The sequence below is a fragment of the Montipora capricornis genome, chromosome 8, assembly GCF_036669925.1.
Source record: "Montipora capricornis isolate CH-2021 chromosome 8, ASM3666992v2, whole genome shotgun sequence".
Lineage (NCBI taxonomy): Eukaryota > Metazoa > Cnidaria > Anthozoa > Scleractinia > Acroporidae > Montipora > Montipora capricornis.
Genome location: NC_090890.1, coordinates 52,801,720 through 52,820,504, shown reverse-complemented (window position 1 = coordinate 52,820,504; position 18,785 = coordinate 52,801,720). Strand labels below are relative to the sequence as shown.

General features: G+C 39.3%; 1 protein-coding gene across 1 annotated transcript in view; it reads right to left on the bottom strand.

Annotated features, from left to right (window-relative positions):
* Positions 1-18,785, bottom strand: part of LOC138014139 (large proline-rich protein BAG6-like) — a 35,181-nt gene that overhangs the window by 9,814 nt on the left and 6,582 nt on the right. The window contains exons 5-18 of the mRNA XM_068861161.1: positions 18,462-18,577; positions 16,941-17,012; positions 14,325-14,375; positions 13,801-13,881; positions 11,494-11,591; positions 10,552-10,657; positions 10,056-10,280; positions 8,638-9,538; positions 7,361-7,506; positions 6,009-6,087; positions 4,849-4,920; positions 3,023-3,094; positions 2,826-2,923; positions 1,935-1,988 (exon numbers count right to left, since the gene is read on the bottom strand). Of these exons, the coding sequence (XP_068717262.1) occupies positions 1,935-1,988; positions 2,826-2,923; positions 3,023-3,094; positions 4,849-4,920; positions 6,009-6,087; positions 7,361-7,506; positions 8,638-9,538; positions 10,056-10,280; positions 10,552-10,657; positions 11,494-11,591; positions 13,801-13,881; positions 14,325-14,375; positions 16,941-17,012; positions 18,462-18,577 (2,171 nt within the window). The remainder of the gene's footprint in view (positions 1-1,934; positions 1,989-2,825; positions 2,924-3,022; positions 3,095-4,848; positions 4,921-6,008; positions 6,088-7,360; positions 7,507-8,637; positions 9,539-10,055; positions 10,281-10,551; positions 10,658-11,493; positions 11,592-13,800; positions 13,882-14,324; positions 14,376-16,940; positions 17,013-18,461; positions 18,578-18,785) is intronic.

The following is an 18,785-nucleotide window of genomic DNA, read 5'->3' as shown; positions in this document are numbered from 1 at the left end:
CTGATTAGCTATTACACACAAAAAAAGAGAAGTTGACGCGAACAGCTTATCGACAACGGCAAATTAGCCAATCAGATTGCGAGATTACAAGCAATTGCGGGTAAAATTTACATCTTCTCCGACTAGCACTAAAAACCGAAGGAGTGGTCTTAGATTACACGCTTCGGCTAGTGATAAGATTGTGTGGGATGTTTAAGAACTCGCGCACGTTTCGAAAAGAGTCGAGGACATAGTTCTCATGTGTTGTAATCTGGTCTGGCCTCACCTGGGTCCCGCGGTGACACAATTCTCTCTCTATCTCTAAGAAGGGGAGGCCGGTTTTTACGTCATTAGTTTTCACAATCATGTTGCTCTTAGTTATGTTGAAAACATACTATAGTTTCAGCGTTTTAAAACCAGCGTATTGCATTCGCACAAATGGCCTCCTTTTCCGAAAAATTATCGGGCTTTCGAGAGACTGGCCCCGGGCCCGGCACATTCTCCGGGTGTTGGGACCTGGCCTTGTTCTCTGTCCTTTCCACCATACAGAATTATAAATTAGGCTCGTCTTCAAAAGGCATTCCAAACTCCGTTATTTTGAAACAAAAATTAAAAAACGGGAGGTTGGAGTGGGGCTATATGATATTAGTATAAATACACAGGTGATTATACAAAATCGGGCGCTCTCATTGGCTCGCTATCTCGGATTATCAGCCGATAATCACCTCGACAGACAAAATGGCTGCCAGTAGTCGTTTTGCCACTGTAAGTGAAGATGACTTTCGCCTTGAAATGTTTTTTTCCCTCTTTTTTGAAATAATCACATGTGTATTTATACTAAAACAATTATTCGCCTCAGGCTCAGTGATTATCGGTGATTATTAAATTTTCAACCTCAGATAATGCATTTCGCGTGCTCTGATTGGTTCACTAAATCTCGGTTATCAGCTCATATACCTCGGTTTGACCTTATATGGTAAATGATTGCGTTACGCGTTGCTAAACTAAAAATGTTTTCGTCGGACTGCCAAATTTCTCTTTGAATAAAGCCAAACAGGAGAAAAAAAAACTTTTTTTGTGGAAAGTTTGGATCAATTCCGACGTTTAGAAGTACGCAAGAAGGCAAGAAATGTTTTTGTGATGAGCCTGCGTCTGTCTGACAACAAGGTATTACACAACATCGCATCAGTTCTCATCAAGTTTTTTTCGATTTCGCTCGGATTTGCTCGCTTTTTCCGCTCGTATTTCGTACTTCCAAATTTTTGGAGTTGAAGGAATTTAATAAAACAATTATTCCATTCGCGCTTGTTGGATATGAGACTGGTTATAGCCAACTCGGCGCTACGCGCCTCGTTGGCTATTTACCATCTCATATCCAACGCGCGCTTATGGAATAATTGTTAATTATTAAATTCTCAACCTCGGATAATGCATTTCCCGTGCTCTGATTGGTTCACTCAATCCCGGTTATCACCTCATATACCTTGGTTTGACCTTATATGGTAAATGATTGCGTTAAGCGTTGCTAAACTAAAAATGTTTTCACCTGAAAGTGAGATTTCTCTTTGAATAAAGCCAAAAAGGAAAACAAAAATTTTTTGCGGAAAGTTTGGATCCATTCCGACGTTTAGAAGTACACAAGAAGGCAAGAAATGTTTTTGTGATGAGCCTGCGTCTATCTGACCACAAGGTATTACACAACCTCGCATCAGTTCTCATCAAGTTTTTTCGATTTCGCTCGGATTTGCTCCCTCTTTTCGCTCGTATTTCGTTCATGGAATAATTGTTAAATATTCACCTCGACTTCGTCTCGGTGATTATTCACCGATAATCACTTCGCCTTCGGCGAATAATTGTTAATTATACTAGGCTAGTTGGCCCTGAAAAGCCCCTATGGAGAGCGGTCAATTAAGTATGTATTGTATTGTATTGAAAACTGAGAAAACTCAACTTACAATAGAGTCGGCTATACCGTTGACCATTTCTTTACAAAGTTCTGCAACTCCAGCCTGAAGGACAAAATTTAAACTTAAACTAAATTAACAGCAGATTAACGGTGCGTTCGATTTACCGTATTCCGGTATATGAATACATGGAATAGAAGTTAGAAATCCCTCGTTTTTACGGAGACTCACTTTAAAATTGTCAAACACCGGCTAAAATGCTATTTGAAACACATCTTTGTTATCCTTGTCGCTTCAAAACGCCTGACATACCGTTTTAAATCATCACTCCACGTATTCCTATTCCGGACTAGGGTAAATCGAACGCACCCTAAATTGACTTTCAGGATGGTTCATTAAAAAGCTGACGTTTCAAGCGTTCGCCCTTCGTCAGTGAGGAACTTGATGCAACAAAATTTTCGTGCGTCGTCCAGCAACCAACGCAGCCACAATTTCTTTAGAAATCAAAACCGCGAGCTTTTCTGCTTTTCTCATGATAGCATTATCGTGTAATAGAATCCACACCAATTTCAGTTTAGAACAGACTTTGACGTGGATGTTCTCGATGGTTTTTATTCACGAGCTAGTATCTCAACACCTACGCTTGACTTACAAATGGAAGTACGCATCCATTTTGACAATCCTGTCCGAGGAGTTTGGCGCGATTGTTTTCACAGGAACAATGGTTGATGGCCTCGCTTCCACGAGTTTTTTCCCACTTAGCGTAGCGATACTGTGTTTTAACTCCATATTATCTGTGGGCCGGCGTTCACAAGTGCCCAGCCTCCTATCAACCGATTGAGGTTGTTAATCAGTGGGTAAACCGGCAACAGAACTGAAGTATAATGGCATACAACATGACTACTTCTTAACAATTGAAAGAAACAAAACAGGTCATCTCACGCTTAAGTTTTCACTTGTTTGTGGATTTCCATGCAAAAGATCCTCGCTTATATACCGCAACAATGCAGGCCTCATTCTATCATAAGGATCCTCGGAACCTAAGGCAAACAAAAAAAAATAGTCATGAGTGTGTCACTTGATAACATAACAAATAGCAGCAGTCTTGTGTTCTATTAAAAACAAAAGCAAAGATTTACCTAGGACCACGCCCATCACATCCTCAATCGTCAACACATTACTGAGACGACTAAAAAGGGCTGGTAGTAATCCTTCAAAAGAAAGAGAGGAGAACGATTTCTCAATGACAACGACTTCAATACACTCTATAAATTCAATTTATAATCACCCCTGTTGTTTTTTTTTAATAATGTCGCAAATACTTAACACTCAGAGAATTCTTTCCCAAAAGATTATCAAACATCAATTTGCTAAATGTACCTTCGCTTCGCTTCAGTGTCGAAAATATCACTGGCCAAATAATGACGGCATGTCCCCCCAAACCTACTGAGTAACTATGAATTTAGTTATTTCGCCAAATAGCTGTGATATCACAGTGAATACTGTTCTCAATATTCGAGGAACGAAGCGAGAGGAAAGCGACGAGACGTCCTATACCTTTCGAGACTTTTAAGCGGTGAAAATAGAGGCTTTTCGTGTGATTAATTTTTCACATGTCATGCCTCTTTTCTTGCTTTTGATCTATTTCGCCAGCAAGATACAATACAAGCGTTTGTTAGTGATTTGGTTAATAAGACTGCCTTCATTCAACGAATTTCTTTCCAACTTTTTCTTGACAGAGTTTCATCATAAGCTGATATGAAATGCACGTCAAGAGAAGCTGTGGCCTTCTTACACAATACTTTCTGACAGTGAATAGGTACATGTGAATCTGGCGTCAGAAGACTTTGAAGAACATGGCGGTAACCAAGGTAAGGTTGTCGCTAGTTTTGCATACTGCTGGATGTTTTTTTTTACAAGACTTTGAAATGCACGTCAAGAGAAGCTGTGGCCTTCTTACACAATACTTTCTGACAGGGAATAGGTACATGTGAATCTGGCGTCAGAAGACTTTGAAGAACATGGCGGTAACCAAGGTAAGGTTGTCGCTAGTTTTGCATACTGCTGGATGTTTTTTTTTACAAGTTACTTTTCCCCTTCTGCCTAGAAAAAAAACGTGGTTGGTATGTCGTTGCTATCCCTTGCGAAGACTTGTCGCTAGTTTTGCATACTGATTGGTGTTTTTTCTTTTAAACATCGAAAGCCCATGTAGGGTTCATTGAGAGTCCGCCTCCACTAAATGGGATTTAGAATGGCTGATAAATTTTCATCCCTTACATAATTCGCACATCTTTCGACTTTTTAACGCGTTTTGACTTTAGGTTCTCATTTGATTCAGATTTTGCGAAGCGTATTCAACAAATTGGTACCCTTTTACTTTTTAAAGAGAATGTGAGTGAACTCCAGCCTTGCTTGGGAAACTGATTCTAGGATTCCAGAAACACTGAAAACAGCGCTTCTAAGTGTTCTATTCTGAAAATTTTCCTAGGGAGGGGGGGGGGGGGAGGGGAGGGGCAGGCCCCCACACCTCCCTAGTTAGCTCGAACCATCGGCGCTCTCAAAGCGCCTTGCGCCAAAAATGTCACGTCCGGTGCTTTCAGAAATATGTACGCTACTTTACAAAACTGTCGAAAATCCTGTTATACTATTAAGAGGGTCACCCTTCCAGCGGAGCCAACCTTTTGTCTCTCATGTTAAAGCTTCAAAAATTACTTTCACTCGCCCAGGGTAGCCCTAAGAGGGCAAGTTACCCTTTTAGACAGGACAACGTTTCTGAAATGATTGAAAGTTATTTTTCGTTTTATAATTACAGCGTAAAACGGTTTTATTACTTCAATTCGATGTTAGACTTGATTCTTGAAGGTTTCAAGAAAATTAGTAGTCAAGATGAAAGAAATTCCTGCCATTGAGAGATTCAATTGTCATGGTGCGATAGAGGGAACAATGCAAAAACTAGAAAACCAACCTTCTTCATCGTGAACTTCAATCCCACTTGCCCTCAAGGCCTGGATAATTGCATTAATTGTTTGTGATTGTCCTAAAGGTCAAAAACCAGATACTTGTCAGAAGTTCAAGAAGAAGAAGAAGAAGAAGAAGAACTCTTCGAAGTGATAATCAGCTGCCTATCATGCAAATGATCGCGCAGCAAACAACAGTTTGCTACCCTTTGTGAAAATGTCACAGGCGAAATAACGACTGCAGACCGCCCAGCCTTACTGAGTGAATTTTTATTCCAGTTACAATATAATTACTGTACATGTCAGCTCAGAGTCCCTCAAAATTTGACCTTTCAATGCCTTTGGTGCCTTGCAGAAATTTTTTAGTTGACTTTCAAGACTTTCAAGTGGACTTTTGAGAGTGATCTTGTAAAAAATGTCATTGAAGACATAAGGTGAAAGAAAGACAAATTCATGCGTTCATATACACCTTATTCCAAAATGGCCGCCATTTAGATATTCTTTTGTTTTTATTGAAATTAGACCTTGAGCAAGAACGAGGCATCAAGGGCTAATTTGCATAAAAATAAAAGAATATTTAAATGCCGGCCATTTTGGAATAAGGTCTATTGCTCCGCTTCCCTATCCACCTTCTCATTTTCTATTCATAAAGGCCACCTACCAGTTACAGTACCAAGGATTACTACTTGACCTATTTTGAAAAACTATGCCCTACGTCACATACTCTACTAGAGTCACACAGAAATGTGATGACCAAATCGAACTTGGAAAAAATATCTGACCCACAAATGGGTCAAGAGCGTAAGATCTCCCATGATCTTGCTGGTGAAAAGGAAGAGGGAAAGGAGAGGATAGGAACTTTATTCAAGTGTCTAGTCGTTCTAGCGCTGGAACACTAATTGGGATCACTGTAAACTGAAATTAACAATGAACGCAAATCACGTCAAATGTTGGCTTTGACTAGAACATCATCACGCCGACATTATCAAATCAACGATGAAATGATATATGAAATGGATCATATATGAACTGCGGATATGAAATCAAGTTAATACATCAATGACTTTTACATTGATCAAGAAAACCCATTAACATCCGAAATGACTATAAGAGCCATGCATCCATCTGACCATCCAAGTTACTCCCATAGGCTACTATTAACAATTACCTCCACCTTGTCTGCGTGCATCTGATATAATACTATCCAATAAGTCCAAAACGACATTTTGTCCATCCGAACCCCTGGCCTGCCACAAGAAATATTTCTTTAAACATTTAAAAAACGTATTAATAATTCACGAGACCAACAGCCTATCGATAAAATGCCATCGATAAAACGCCACGTGCATGAGCTTTAAACCCGATAAAGGCACCTCGTTAGAATTCTTGTTTTTCTTGTACGCTAATATCTTCCCCTAATACATGTATTTTGAATCTTTGCTTGAACACGTTTTTTGTGCAATTTTTATGAAGCCGTTCAAAAAACTCGCAGCATATGTTTTAACAGGTCTAAAAGCACTTGGCTACACTTCGTGTTTTCAAACTCGATAAAACACTGCTGCTCGTTTTTTAAACGGTACATGAAATATTCTTAACAAGTAAAATTGTCTAATGTTAGAGTAAAATCGTTCAGGGTCAATCTTAGGAAGGTGTGGGTTAAAACCAGTTAGTTCCTAATGGATATAACCTGCAGAGCACGCGTTTTTTGGGAAGCGGACGCCTGTCCAAGGTCCAACGTTCGTAATGGGCCGCTATTTTGAAAGCAAACAGCCGCTAAAGGATTGGGACGAGGGGCCCCACTACCGGTAGGTACGTTATGTATTATGTATACGGTACAATATATGTCCCCATACATAACGTACCTTCCCCACTTCCATTTCATACCGCTGTCCTCCTCTCCAGGTGATCTGGTGACGTAATTTGAAGGACTGGGAAGAAAAATTTTAACGCCGTATCCCATAACCGCGCGCAGCCTTAGGTTTTGTTTCCAAATTTCCTGCAGTATTTCCATCGCCAAAACTCAACAGATCATTCCGTGTCTCCCACATTTCCTGTTACTGAATGAACATTCAAGTGGAAACCGCCGAGATCTAACCTCGCCTCTGCCATGTTGAATTCGGAAATAACATTCAAGGACGCGCGTGGTTGTGGGATATGGCGTTAAAATTTTTCTCCCCAGTCCTCCGAATTACGTCACCGGATCACATGGCTCACTGAGTTTCTGGACTCGCCTCAGGCCTCTGTTAGTCTCGCTATCCAAGATGTCGGCCGATAATTCTTACCAAAACAAAAATACGTCTGTTTTGCAGGATAGTGGAAATACACTAGACGTTGTTAACCCTTTCAACCCTGAACAGCACCCTCACTGTCAAGTAAAATTGAAACTAGTCAAGTATCTGTGCACTGGACTGCCGCAAGATGTGCGACAATCCAAAGAAAACTCTCAATAAATGCCAAAGACCCACTAGCTTGAGGCAAAAAAAACCCCAGTTGCAACCAAGTTGTATTCTGAGAACATACCTGTCGCCCACCCGAGCGCCTACCACCTCTAGAACCAAACAAACCAGTAGGTAATCGTGGGAATCCTCTGAAACCAGTGCGTTGATCATGTGCCATCATCCCCAAGATTCCCTGCAGATCAGCAGGCGAGATCATACGATCACGAGCTGCAAAACGAAAAAAAAAAAAACAGCACTTAAGAACATGATAATCCGAAACATACTGTACTATGCCAGACACAAACAAAAAAACATGATTATATAACATTACAGTTTTATAGGGACCGAATTGCTTTAAATTTCCAATAAACTCAGTAAACTAAACAGAGAGTAACACAATAGGCCTTATCACGGTTTTCGACGCCATCTTGACGGGTAGGCAAAGCGGACAGAAATTACAGTGTTTGTATGGGAAACTTCTTCCAAAATTGAATTTTACACAATTTGTGAATCAAAACGTTAAAATACTAGGTAGAAGATTGTATTCACCAAGTTTGAAGGATGTAGCTTTCCTATAAGTCGCTGAGCTATTTTTTTTATTATTTTCCCTTCATTAGTCTTAAAAATATTTTCCCGCGAAGTGCGTCTAGACGTTTGTCTACCCAGCAAAATTTACAGACAAAGGTGTGGAAAATTCAAAAAATTAACTGAGCGTCTTCTAGCCAAGCTACATACTTCAAACTTGGTGAATACAATCTTCTACCTAGTATTTTAACGTTGCGGTTTAGAAATTGTAAAAAATTCAATTATGGAAGAAGTTATTTGCTACCGGATTCCTACACAAACACTGTAATTTCTGACGGCTTTGCCTACCCGTCAAGATGGCGTCGAAAACCGTGATAAGGCCTATTAGAATACTTCACAAGAACTTGGCGTTAGTTACCTTGGGAAATCTGGGTTTTCATCTTACAATTGTGCGAACGCTATAATTATTACTGGAAACTATTTTCCCATCAAAATGAAATCTGCATCCAGAATTTAAGGTTAAAAGTTTAAGGTTAGATTTTAAGACCAGAATTGAAACTGGAAAAAGTCTGTACACTTAAAGGATATTCTATGCTCACTTCTTCGAGATGAAAGGCAGTACTAACCAATTGGTCAAGTTACCGTATCTATGACTGGCACTAATTTTAAACAACACATTGCTCTGTAATGGAATTGTCAAACATGAATGTTGCCTCCTGCCACTTGGGGTTCTTAATCATGTTTCTGTTGAGTTTGAATCGTTTCTTTCAGATTATTGGGGTGCTAGTGAAGGCGCACATCCACTTTAAAACGAAGCGTTCATTCTTTTGTTACCTCTAAACCTCCGTTCAGGGGTTGCCCTTGGTCGTTCTCTTGCAGGTTGTGGCTGGCTAACTGAGGGGGTCGTCTGAGTTTCACTTTGAGTGGCTGCTTGCGACTGAATAGTAGTTGGTGTAGCAGCTGTTGACCGTGGTGGCGGTGCTGGTGTAGCTGTTGTGGGTACAGAAGGTTGCTGGGTTGTTTGCTGGGATGCAGAGCGCGTTGACTGTGGTCCAAAATGGAATGACTGACAGGGAAGGGAAGGGTCAGGATGATTTGATGCTGCAGCACCCAGATTAGACATCAGGTTCATGGGGATGCCACCAGGCAAACCTTGCGGTCTTGCTTGACCCTGTGCTTGCGCAGGGTTTGGCCCTCCTGATGCTGACGATACTGATGTTTGTGGTTGAGACTGGTTAGAGCCGGTGGCTGTTGCTGTTATTCCAACTCCCATCATTTGGGGCAAACCTGGAGTTGCAGACTGTGCTGTTGCAGGCATCTGCCCCTGGCTTGCTGCTGCTGCCGCAGCTGCTGAGGCAGGGACATTTGAAATCAAAGCAATGAAGTCATCTACAATAATACGAGTCCTTACACTTGGCTGTCCAGTCTGCGTAGATGATGAACTTGCACTAGTGCTTGAGCTGGTCACATTACTATTTGCAGTTGTAGCAGCAGATGGTTGCTGCTCACCCAATAAGCTTGACAATGTCTCTCTTGCAGCCCCATTATCAGTAGAGGTACTCATTCGTGTACCACTTGTGGAAGTCAGCTGTGTGCTGGCTGGTGTTGCAGAACCTGGCTGTGATACATTAGATATGATTGTGGTGAGAGAAATTCCACCTTGAGGATTAACATGAATTCTTAAGTTTTGGTTGGTTCCCTGCGGCTGCTGACTTGCACTAGTAGTGGACTGTGTTGTTCATGCTTCTGTTGAAGACTAAACATATAACACAAAAAGGAAAAAAATGCTACGGATTGTAAGGCTATATCTATTCCAACACTTCAAGGGGAGAAAGCTAGAGCTTTAGGGGCAATGACACATACCGGTTATACCACGATTATTGCCACACAAACAAATTAATTTTGGAAAAATGGAAGCGTACACTTTAATTGCCAATGGAAAGAATGGAAGAATTGTCATTTATCTCCATTTCCACTTGCACTCATGTTTCAGTGTGAGCAAGGTTAATGCAAAGGCAGTGGACAAAAAGAAAGAAAGGAAATCCTCCTAAAAAAAAAAAAAAAACAGCACACTTGGGGGTTTGAAGTTCTGACATGATTGAACTGTCAAGCAAGTCACAGGACAATCCATGTAAACTTGCTCTTGTCCTTGATCACTGGCAGGGATAATGCAAGCTTGCTGCCCACTGCATGTTTGGTGAGTAAATGAACTCACAGACCCAGGAGCAAGTCCATTTTCCAAGTAATCTTACCGTCAGGGTCCCTGGATTGGGAACCAAATGAGGGGCACCTACAAGACTGGACAGCATAGGTACTTGAGCCCCATGTGGAGACAAAGGTGTCAGAACACTTGGCCTCCTTGGCTCTGAACCACGGAAATTGAAAGTAATATCCGACAGGGCATGGTAAGCATGACTCAAATTATGGAAAGCTTCAGCAACTCGATCAGGTAAAGTGTCCTCAGAGGGACTTAACTCCTAAAGAAATCACAAAAGCAAATAAATAACATTATTTTTAGTCCACTATGAAGACAGGACAGAGAACGTTTTGTGCAAAATGAATTGTTGACTTGATCAGTGTTTTCCAAAAAGTTGTAGATGCAGGGTACATAAAGATGACTGACAAGGATTATCAGGGATATGTATACCAGATGGTCTTGGTTTTCCAGAGCTAATTACTTGATTTCAAGATTAGGTTTTCAGCTGGGAACCCTGGGTTCTTCTAGCCAGTATAAACGTTATGACTAACCTCTGGGCTGTTTGTTCCAAGAAGAGAGACATAGCGATTCATAGCTGTTTGCATAGAGGTCATCGACTCTCCCGCTTCCCTTAAGATCTGTGCCAAAGCTTCTGGGCTGATGAAATAATGACAAGGAAAAAAGATGTGGCATATAACCATATAACAAAGACTGATTCAATCCCTTGAATGTGGTCAAAGTATTGTGTTATGTTGCAAGTTCAAATTATATCCCATAAGTAGTGTCTAGCTCCCAGCTGCCTTGATAGCTCAGTTGTACAAATCACACAGTAATGTTATGGGAACAGGGGAACCATACAAACTGTGTGACCATTGATCTCTACATCTTTCACATAATTTGAATAAAATCCAAGATGTGGTAGTGTACTGCAATAATTATAATCACAAAAATTCAAACAAAATTATAATTTTTATCTGAAATGTTGTTTGTTGTCTTCCTTTATGGCTGGAAACGACAAATTTTATTGATTTGAAGAAATGTCTTGTGTTTGACATTAACGATGTACCTGAGCATATGTCAGTAGTGAGACAAGGGAGGAAAGCTCGATTTTGGGCTGGTCCAGCATCTACAAGATGATTTTCACCAACAAATTACCATCACACAGGTTCAAAACCTCATATCAGTCATGCTGAAAGCCAAAGGTTTCTTATCATACCATTATATTGTACATTAAGTCTGTCCAAAACTCAAAATGCTAGATCTCAAATTATATCAAGAAATACAGCAAACAAAGTTCAGATAAAATGTAGCTGGAATTCAGTGTGCAGGGTGGTAGCCATTGAGTTGATTGGAAAAGCATACAGCTGTTTTACCATTAATGCAACACGTCTGCAATATTTCACTAGCAATATTTACCAAAAATTTGTAAAACTGCGTGTGGGACTGCCACGGATGGCAACTTCCATAAATAAAAAAGCTATCAGCATCTATACCTGGAGAGAGCGGCTGTGCTCTCTTCTGCAGAGCTATTCTCAGTTTGGCTGCTCCTTTGGTCATCGGAAGGTTCTGATGTATCCATGGGGAGCTCGCCCTGAAATATGACACAATGCATCTCACTTTTAAGGGGCAACAAAAGCTGATCAACAAGATAAATGCCTTTCAAACTCAGTGTCCCAAAATCATCCTCGGCATCAACCAAAAACAAGATCACACAAAGACTGATGAAGTCTACCGAGGACCGAGGATCCCGCACAAGAACGCTAGCTGAGTGTGTCACCCATAGGCGACTAACTCTGTGGGGCATTCAACTAGAAGAGACCCAAAGGACATCGTACAACAATACAACCTGCAAATCCCCCAACACGGATTCAGAACCTGGGGAAGACAAAATCCCAGGTATCAGCAGGAATGTAGCGAAACACCTCTCAATTGAGATCATACATGTACATGTACTGTAGAACTATCTGAGAAGGAGAAATGAGGGATGGCGATAGACAGGGACTTGTGGAGATCACAAATTAAACCCGCCTCTCATCTCTCCTTTGGATAAGATACATGTAGAACCGACCAAGAGAGAGAGACATCATAACAATTACAGTTTAATATCTTGGTCACACTGTAGAATATCTGCTCAAGACAAGTCTTTGCGTTAACGCACGAAAAAAAAAAAAGATTAATGACAGCACAGTGAACTTTACTTGAGACTTCATGCCCTAACCCCAAAACTGTATTTTTCTGTTGCCTACAGTAATGAAGGAAATAGACTACAATTTTAATTAACAACAATTCCGGCAAATGCCTTAAGTTTTCACACTTAAACTTGAAGCGATATGGCAAAAAAAAAATTGGTATACAGTATGTACATGTAGACAGCTAAACAATATCTCAAAACGTCTTCTTCCTGAATTCATGTTTTGCAGTAGTAAAGGGAAAGACAATAAGAGTAACAATTTTTATACATTTCAACAACAAAAAAGAAGAAAACCATGAAAGGAAAGGAACTTTATTTAAGTCTCCATAAAGCGGTTCTAGCACTGGCGCAATAATTGGGGACACTGTAAACTGAAATTAACAATTAACGCAAATCAAATCAAATGTTAGTTATGATTCAGTGAATAAAAAATGAATTTCTGTGGCAATCAAACAGCAAACATCAGGGGAAGATAGACCTGAAAACATGTGCAAAGAACTTTTGTTATTATGTACATGTAAACACCAATGAAATACCAGGTGATCGTTCACACGAAAACATGTTATCTTCACATGCAAAAAGATCAATACTGCCATGATTACGTGATTGTTCTTCATAAGAACTAGTTTGGTATTTCATTATGATTGTTCATACAATAAACAGAACATTACATGACTGCTTAGAGATATAAAATTTCTTTTCACGTTTTGAAAAATATTTCACTCATTCACTGTGCTCATGCAACCGTGAAATATTTTTCAACATGCACTTGAAGAAAAATTTTATATCTCCGTGCAGCCATACGATATCCTCTATTTCTCTGGCTAAACACAGATAATAATAGATTATAATACAGTAATTATAATCCGGTAGTAGATTATTATAATCAAGTAATAGATTATTATAATTCAGTAGTAAATTATGGCAGGGCAAAAAATTGGAAGGATTACATGTAGATTATTACTAATAATACATGTACGTACATGTATCATCTGGATTAAAATTAATCTCTATTATGATCCAGATAAAACTCCCGTGCATGTTCGGATACAACAGATCTATATGATAGACACACTGCAGACATAACACTGATCACATCAGTCACATCATGATCACTTGCATACCCTACTGGATTATAATAATCATTAGGATTAATTAACAGTTAGACCCGTAGCCCGCAAGGGCTACGGGTCAATAGCCCATGAGGCGAAGCCGAATGGGCTACTGACCCGTGGCCCTTGAGGGCAAAGGGTCTAATTGTTTTAGTATCACCCAACTAGTCGGACAGAAAGGGCAATAACAAAGTTAGGAAATGCAAGTTGAAGAAATATTTATTTGCGAATAAAACGAAAGGAAGCGTCACGCTTTTTGCTACTCGAGGACTATTAGTAATAGTCCTCTAGTAGCGTAGCCAATCAAAATGCAGGATTTGCATTAGTCCACTAGTTGGGTGATACTAATATTAATTAGATTAATATTATTCCCAGTTGTCCTATAAACAGTATGGCCATTATTGCTATTGCTCAAACTTCTTGATCTCCTTTGTACAACAATATGTGGACAAACAGCTGCATATAATACAATGTTATATAAAAAAATAATACATTACCTCAGTCCTGTTGAGAGCGTTAGATGCAGCCCTTATGAAATGCCTTGCCCTGTTTATCCTCTGTGAAACATCATTGCCAGGCTGATAGGGGACAAAGAGTCCAACAATCGTTCTTATTGCACACAAAATCCTTGTTAAGTTGACACTGACATTGATTGTAAGTAGCAGTAAGTACTGTATACTTAAAACCAGGGATATTGATATTAGGCCCATCAGCTAGCTGGAGTTAATAAATTATACATGCACATGTACCATAGCTGAAAGAGACCTTTTATGCTCTTAAAATTCACATGAACCCCCAAGGCAAAGATGGCTTTTTTCCATGGTTCACTGGACAAATTTACATGTAACTGACAAAGATTCCTATGTGAGTGAACCTACAGTAGCATAATTATCAAATTTTATTTTAATCTAGGAGTAGCTTTACAAGTCACATTTTTTTAAAAGGTCTTTCAAAAGGTACATGTTATCCAATTTTCAAACTTGAGAACTTCTTATAATAAGCAGTTAAAAATTTCTTTCACCTGGGTTGTCGCTTGCAGGTTAATGTGAACATTAACAGAAGAGCCATCGTCCTATATTAGCAAATAAGGAAAAAAAGTCATTCTGTCAGCTTTACATTGAGTCCTTTTTCAAAATAACTGGACTGGTCTAACAGTACAGAAGTAGAAATGTATTTACACAGTACCACTCAAATGTATGTTAATTTACCACCCTTGTGCACGATGCAAATTGCATGCTACAGGAATCGCATATCATACTACGCAAGTCGCGTCGCACGCTACAGGAATCGCGTTGAGCCCGATGTTAAAAATCTGAGGGTGCAGCAATTGGAGGATCGAGCGTGATCTTAATTGGCCTTAATGTTTGTTAATGTCCCAGATGCACAACAAACACGCATTTTAGCAGTCGTAAAAGCATCTGGTCATTCGGAAGAAAAGCCAACCAAGTTACGTTCCACCGAACATACAGCACATACGCCAGTGTGCCCTAAACATTAATTAAGCAAGACTGTGAGTTATTAACTTTGCTCTCAGGAAACATGGAACTGTGAATCATTGGCAGTTTTGCAAGGAAAGCAAGTCTTAAAGATATAGTATTTGCTGTGTAAAGCAACATTGCTTTCATTTGTCTTGAGTCAGCATTTAATTATTAAAATTCAGGCTAGTCAACACGTGATGATAGTCAGGAAAACCTAACAGGCTTTCTTGCTCCGAAATCTTTACGCAACAAAATCATTTTGAGTGGCTGTGTCAACAAGTACTACCAAATCACTCCATCACTTCAGCCCTTTCAGTAGAAACAAATTGAATTTTTGCGCAATAATTATGTTTGTTTCTCGGATGGAATTTCCATAATGTCATACGTCAATGTTCACACAACTTGAAATTTTCTCTTTTGTGTGGTCTAAAAACTACAATCCCTAGAGCAAGATAAATTGTTTGTAAAAACGATATTAATCACTATCATAATGTTAACATTATAATTATCGCTTCAAACGTTTTCATTCACATGTTGTGTTCAAAAATACTTTTAAGCATGGTCGGAGGAAAATTAAACTGGAGTCACTGCATTCTGTTGATCGACTCAAATTACACGCTTTTATGCATATATTTATCAAAATGAACTTCATTTTTGAAATCTTGCGAACTGACACTTGATTCCAACCCTGCACAAATTAAGAAGTAAAATTTACACATTCAATTGATCAATGACATGGGATTCTGCTTGTGACAACACATAATTTGAATGCTCAGAGAACATAACAGTTTATAGTGTTTATATGGGAAACATGAAATGCAGAAAACAAATTGTGTTTACATGTGTCATGTCCTGTCTCAAACGCTAACGCTTCTTCAGGCTGGAGAAAGCGGTTGGTTCTTCGTGGAGATTGTTTTGGGACTCTGGGCCTTTAATACAAGAATGCTACATGTATATCGTTTGTTCTTGATCTTCACGTGAGAGTAGACAAAAGGCCGAATCAGGCCGATTTTTAGGATTAAATCATCCTTGATTGTGGAGTGATCAGTGGCTTCAAAGGGTTGCGAGTTTCCAGCCTTGTCTTCTTTTAATGAAGAATACAAGCATACATGTATTTCAAAACTAGCCCAGGTTACGCCTCAAATCAACACAAGGACACAAGGTGAAGTAAGAGTACTTAAGTTCATTTTATTTATTTTTCCCACTGTACACTAGCATTAGCCAATTTTCTTTTCTGCATTTCACCTTTCCCATATACATGTAAACCCTACAAACCAATACGTTGACTGAGCATTCAAATTATGTGTTTGGGTCGCCACACACACTTGTCGCTAAGAATAGGGCACGTAGTTCCCGGTGTTGTGGTCTGTCTTCTGTTGTGTATTATGGTTGGGAGGGTAAAAAAAGGGCCACAGTAATTGGCGCAAGCTGTTGTGGCACTCTGCCAGCTTGACTGGCAAAGTTAATAAAATAACATAAAACAACAACTTGGCGACGATTTTGGCATTTGTAAAGATAACCATGGTTTCCATCTGTACAGTTTTTTCAAAATATATCAAACACCAGACCAGCACAATAATTCTTCGGATGCACAAGGTCATATTGACAATGCAATAACCGTTTCCCCCTTCGTCCAAATTCCTTCTTCGTTTCTCTGAGGATTAAGGGTATGCAGATCATGTTGCAGATAAATACAAACGTTTGTCTATGGTGTTTATGATTGTCTGGGACTCTTTTGAACATCGTCGCAGACAGCTTGCGATCGTGCAATACTGTTAATCGCTGTGCGAAAATAACCGATTTCACGTAGAGGAGTGCCCCTAAATTTATGCCAGAAATTTCTACTTCAGTGCCTCTCACGCTACTGGACGTGAATCGCGTAGCGTGGGATGCGATCCACAACGCATGTGGTAACTTACACTTGACCGGTACTGTACTGTATATATATATTTTTTTGTTTATTAAAAATTAATGTCATTTTGGTCGTCATTATCACCAACACATATATTTTTTACTTCCTGTTTGTGTACATGTAGGAGTCATGACTAAACAGCCAAACAATGAAACCAAAGAAACCAAAAGCAAACCAATTTCAACGTTTCCTCATTACTTCACATTTATTATACTTATTTTACAGAAATGCAATTTAAATTACTTACAGAAGACGAGGTACTGATGTTAGCCTGAGCAGAATCCACTCCAAGCTGATTGACAAGACTCTGAACAATTTGCTGAATAATATGCAACAGAAGCATTACATGTTTTATGAAACAATACAATGCAAAATGTTTGAAATTTACCCAGAAAATCAGTAATTTCAACTTGTCTTAAGTCGATAGATAGACGGGTCCCCAAAACACTAGTAATACATGTATATACTAGATTTAGCCAAGACTAACAGCGGAGCTCCCGGGTTATTGTTTCTTTCAATTTAAGTTACCCTGGTATTGAGCCTGCAATCCAATTGAAACCCAGCACCTGCATGGTCAGCGGTCAACTTAAAAAACAAAACAAAAGCTGACCTCAATAAGCTCTAAACTCTAGCCCGCAACATGGTCATATGATACTGGTTCGCGGATACCTTGTTTTGACAGGTGTCAATTGACCATAACATGAATGTGCAATATCAAAGATACATGTATACGCTGTAAACTACCAGGAGTAATGGCCGCCTAGATGAGCTCTGAACTTGAGCCCGCTAGATGGTTACGTGATACTGGTCACATTGGCATACATGGCGGGAAGAACATACAGTCGTACGGTGACCAAAACCAATTGAAATTTTCTCGCACAGATGGGTTACAATAATTTATTTTTTACCCATGGAGCCCCACTATTAGATAAAAGTCTAAGGAAATCCTCTCCAACGTGAATTTCCTATCAACCTTGGATCTACAGTGTACATGTAAGAGTTGTTCTTTATATTAATTGTGTTTTATTAACAAAACTCTGGTTGCATCTGGTCATAGCACTGTAAGTATAAGAACAACCTTACAGGGAGGGTGAGTTGGGTGTTTCAAGGAACAATGATATGCAGTTCCATCGCCCTATTCTCAAAATAGTTTTTCACAAAGTGTGAGAATTTTGTCTCTCAATGTGACCAGTTGAAACAATAACTTTCTTTTACATTATAAAAATTGATTGATTTGTCGTAAATGAAACTACTGTACATGTACATCACTAATGCATCTTTGTCCCAAGGACTTGACAAAGGTAAAGTACAGTTATACATTATTTTACAAATTAATCTCAAATTGATGTCAAAATTAACACCCTCCCTTAAACCATCCTAAACTTTCTGAGTATAAAAAAAATTCACTATGCAAATAATATAGTACTACCTTTTTTTAATCAATTCCATCTGTCTCTAACCTGCACTTCAAATAGTTATATACACTGTACAGTGTATACATTTATTTCAGTCATTGAGTCCTTCAGTAGAACATATGAGCCTAACAAAATTAACCTGCTCCCAACTGTGTGGCTTCCGCTCAGTTGGTAGAGAATTGCACTGGCAACACTGAGGTCATGGGTTTTAGTCCCATTGAAGACACCTGAAAATTTTCAGGTGTCTATTGCAGATAATTGTTTAAATTAATATTGTCCAGCGAACTGTGAGGATCACTTCTTTCTTTTGTATAGTTATACCTTTTGTGGCATTTTTCTTATATTTAACTCACCTGAGTAGCACCTACGACATCCACTGGCATGGAGAAAGCTCCCATTACAATATTAGGTCCAACGCCTCCGCCTGGAGAAGGTCCAGTAGTGGTGGAAGAACTATTGCTAATGCCATCTAAAAGAAATTAAAACAAAGATTAATATTTCGGTTATTTCAAGCAATCAAAAGTTATAAGTTAAGCACGAAAAGGATCAATGATCAAGCAAACACAAAAGGCAGCCACACAAGAAAAAAGGAATGTGAAAAAACTGCCACTTGGATTATATACATTACAGTGTACATGGTTTTTTTTTTTGACAAACACTTGCAAGTACGCTTTCAC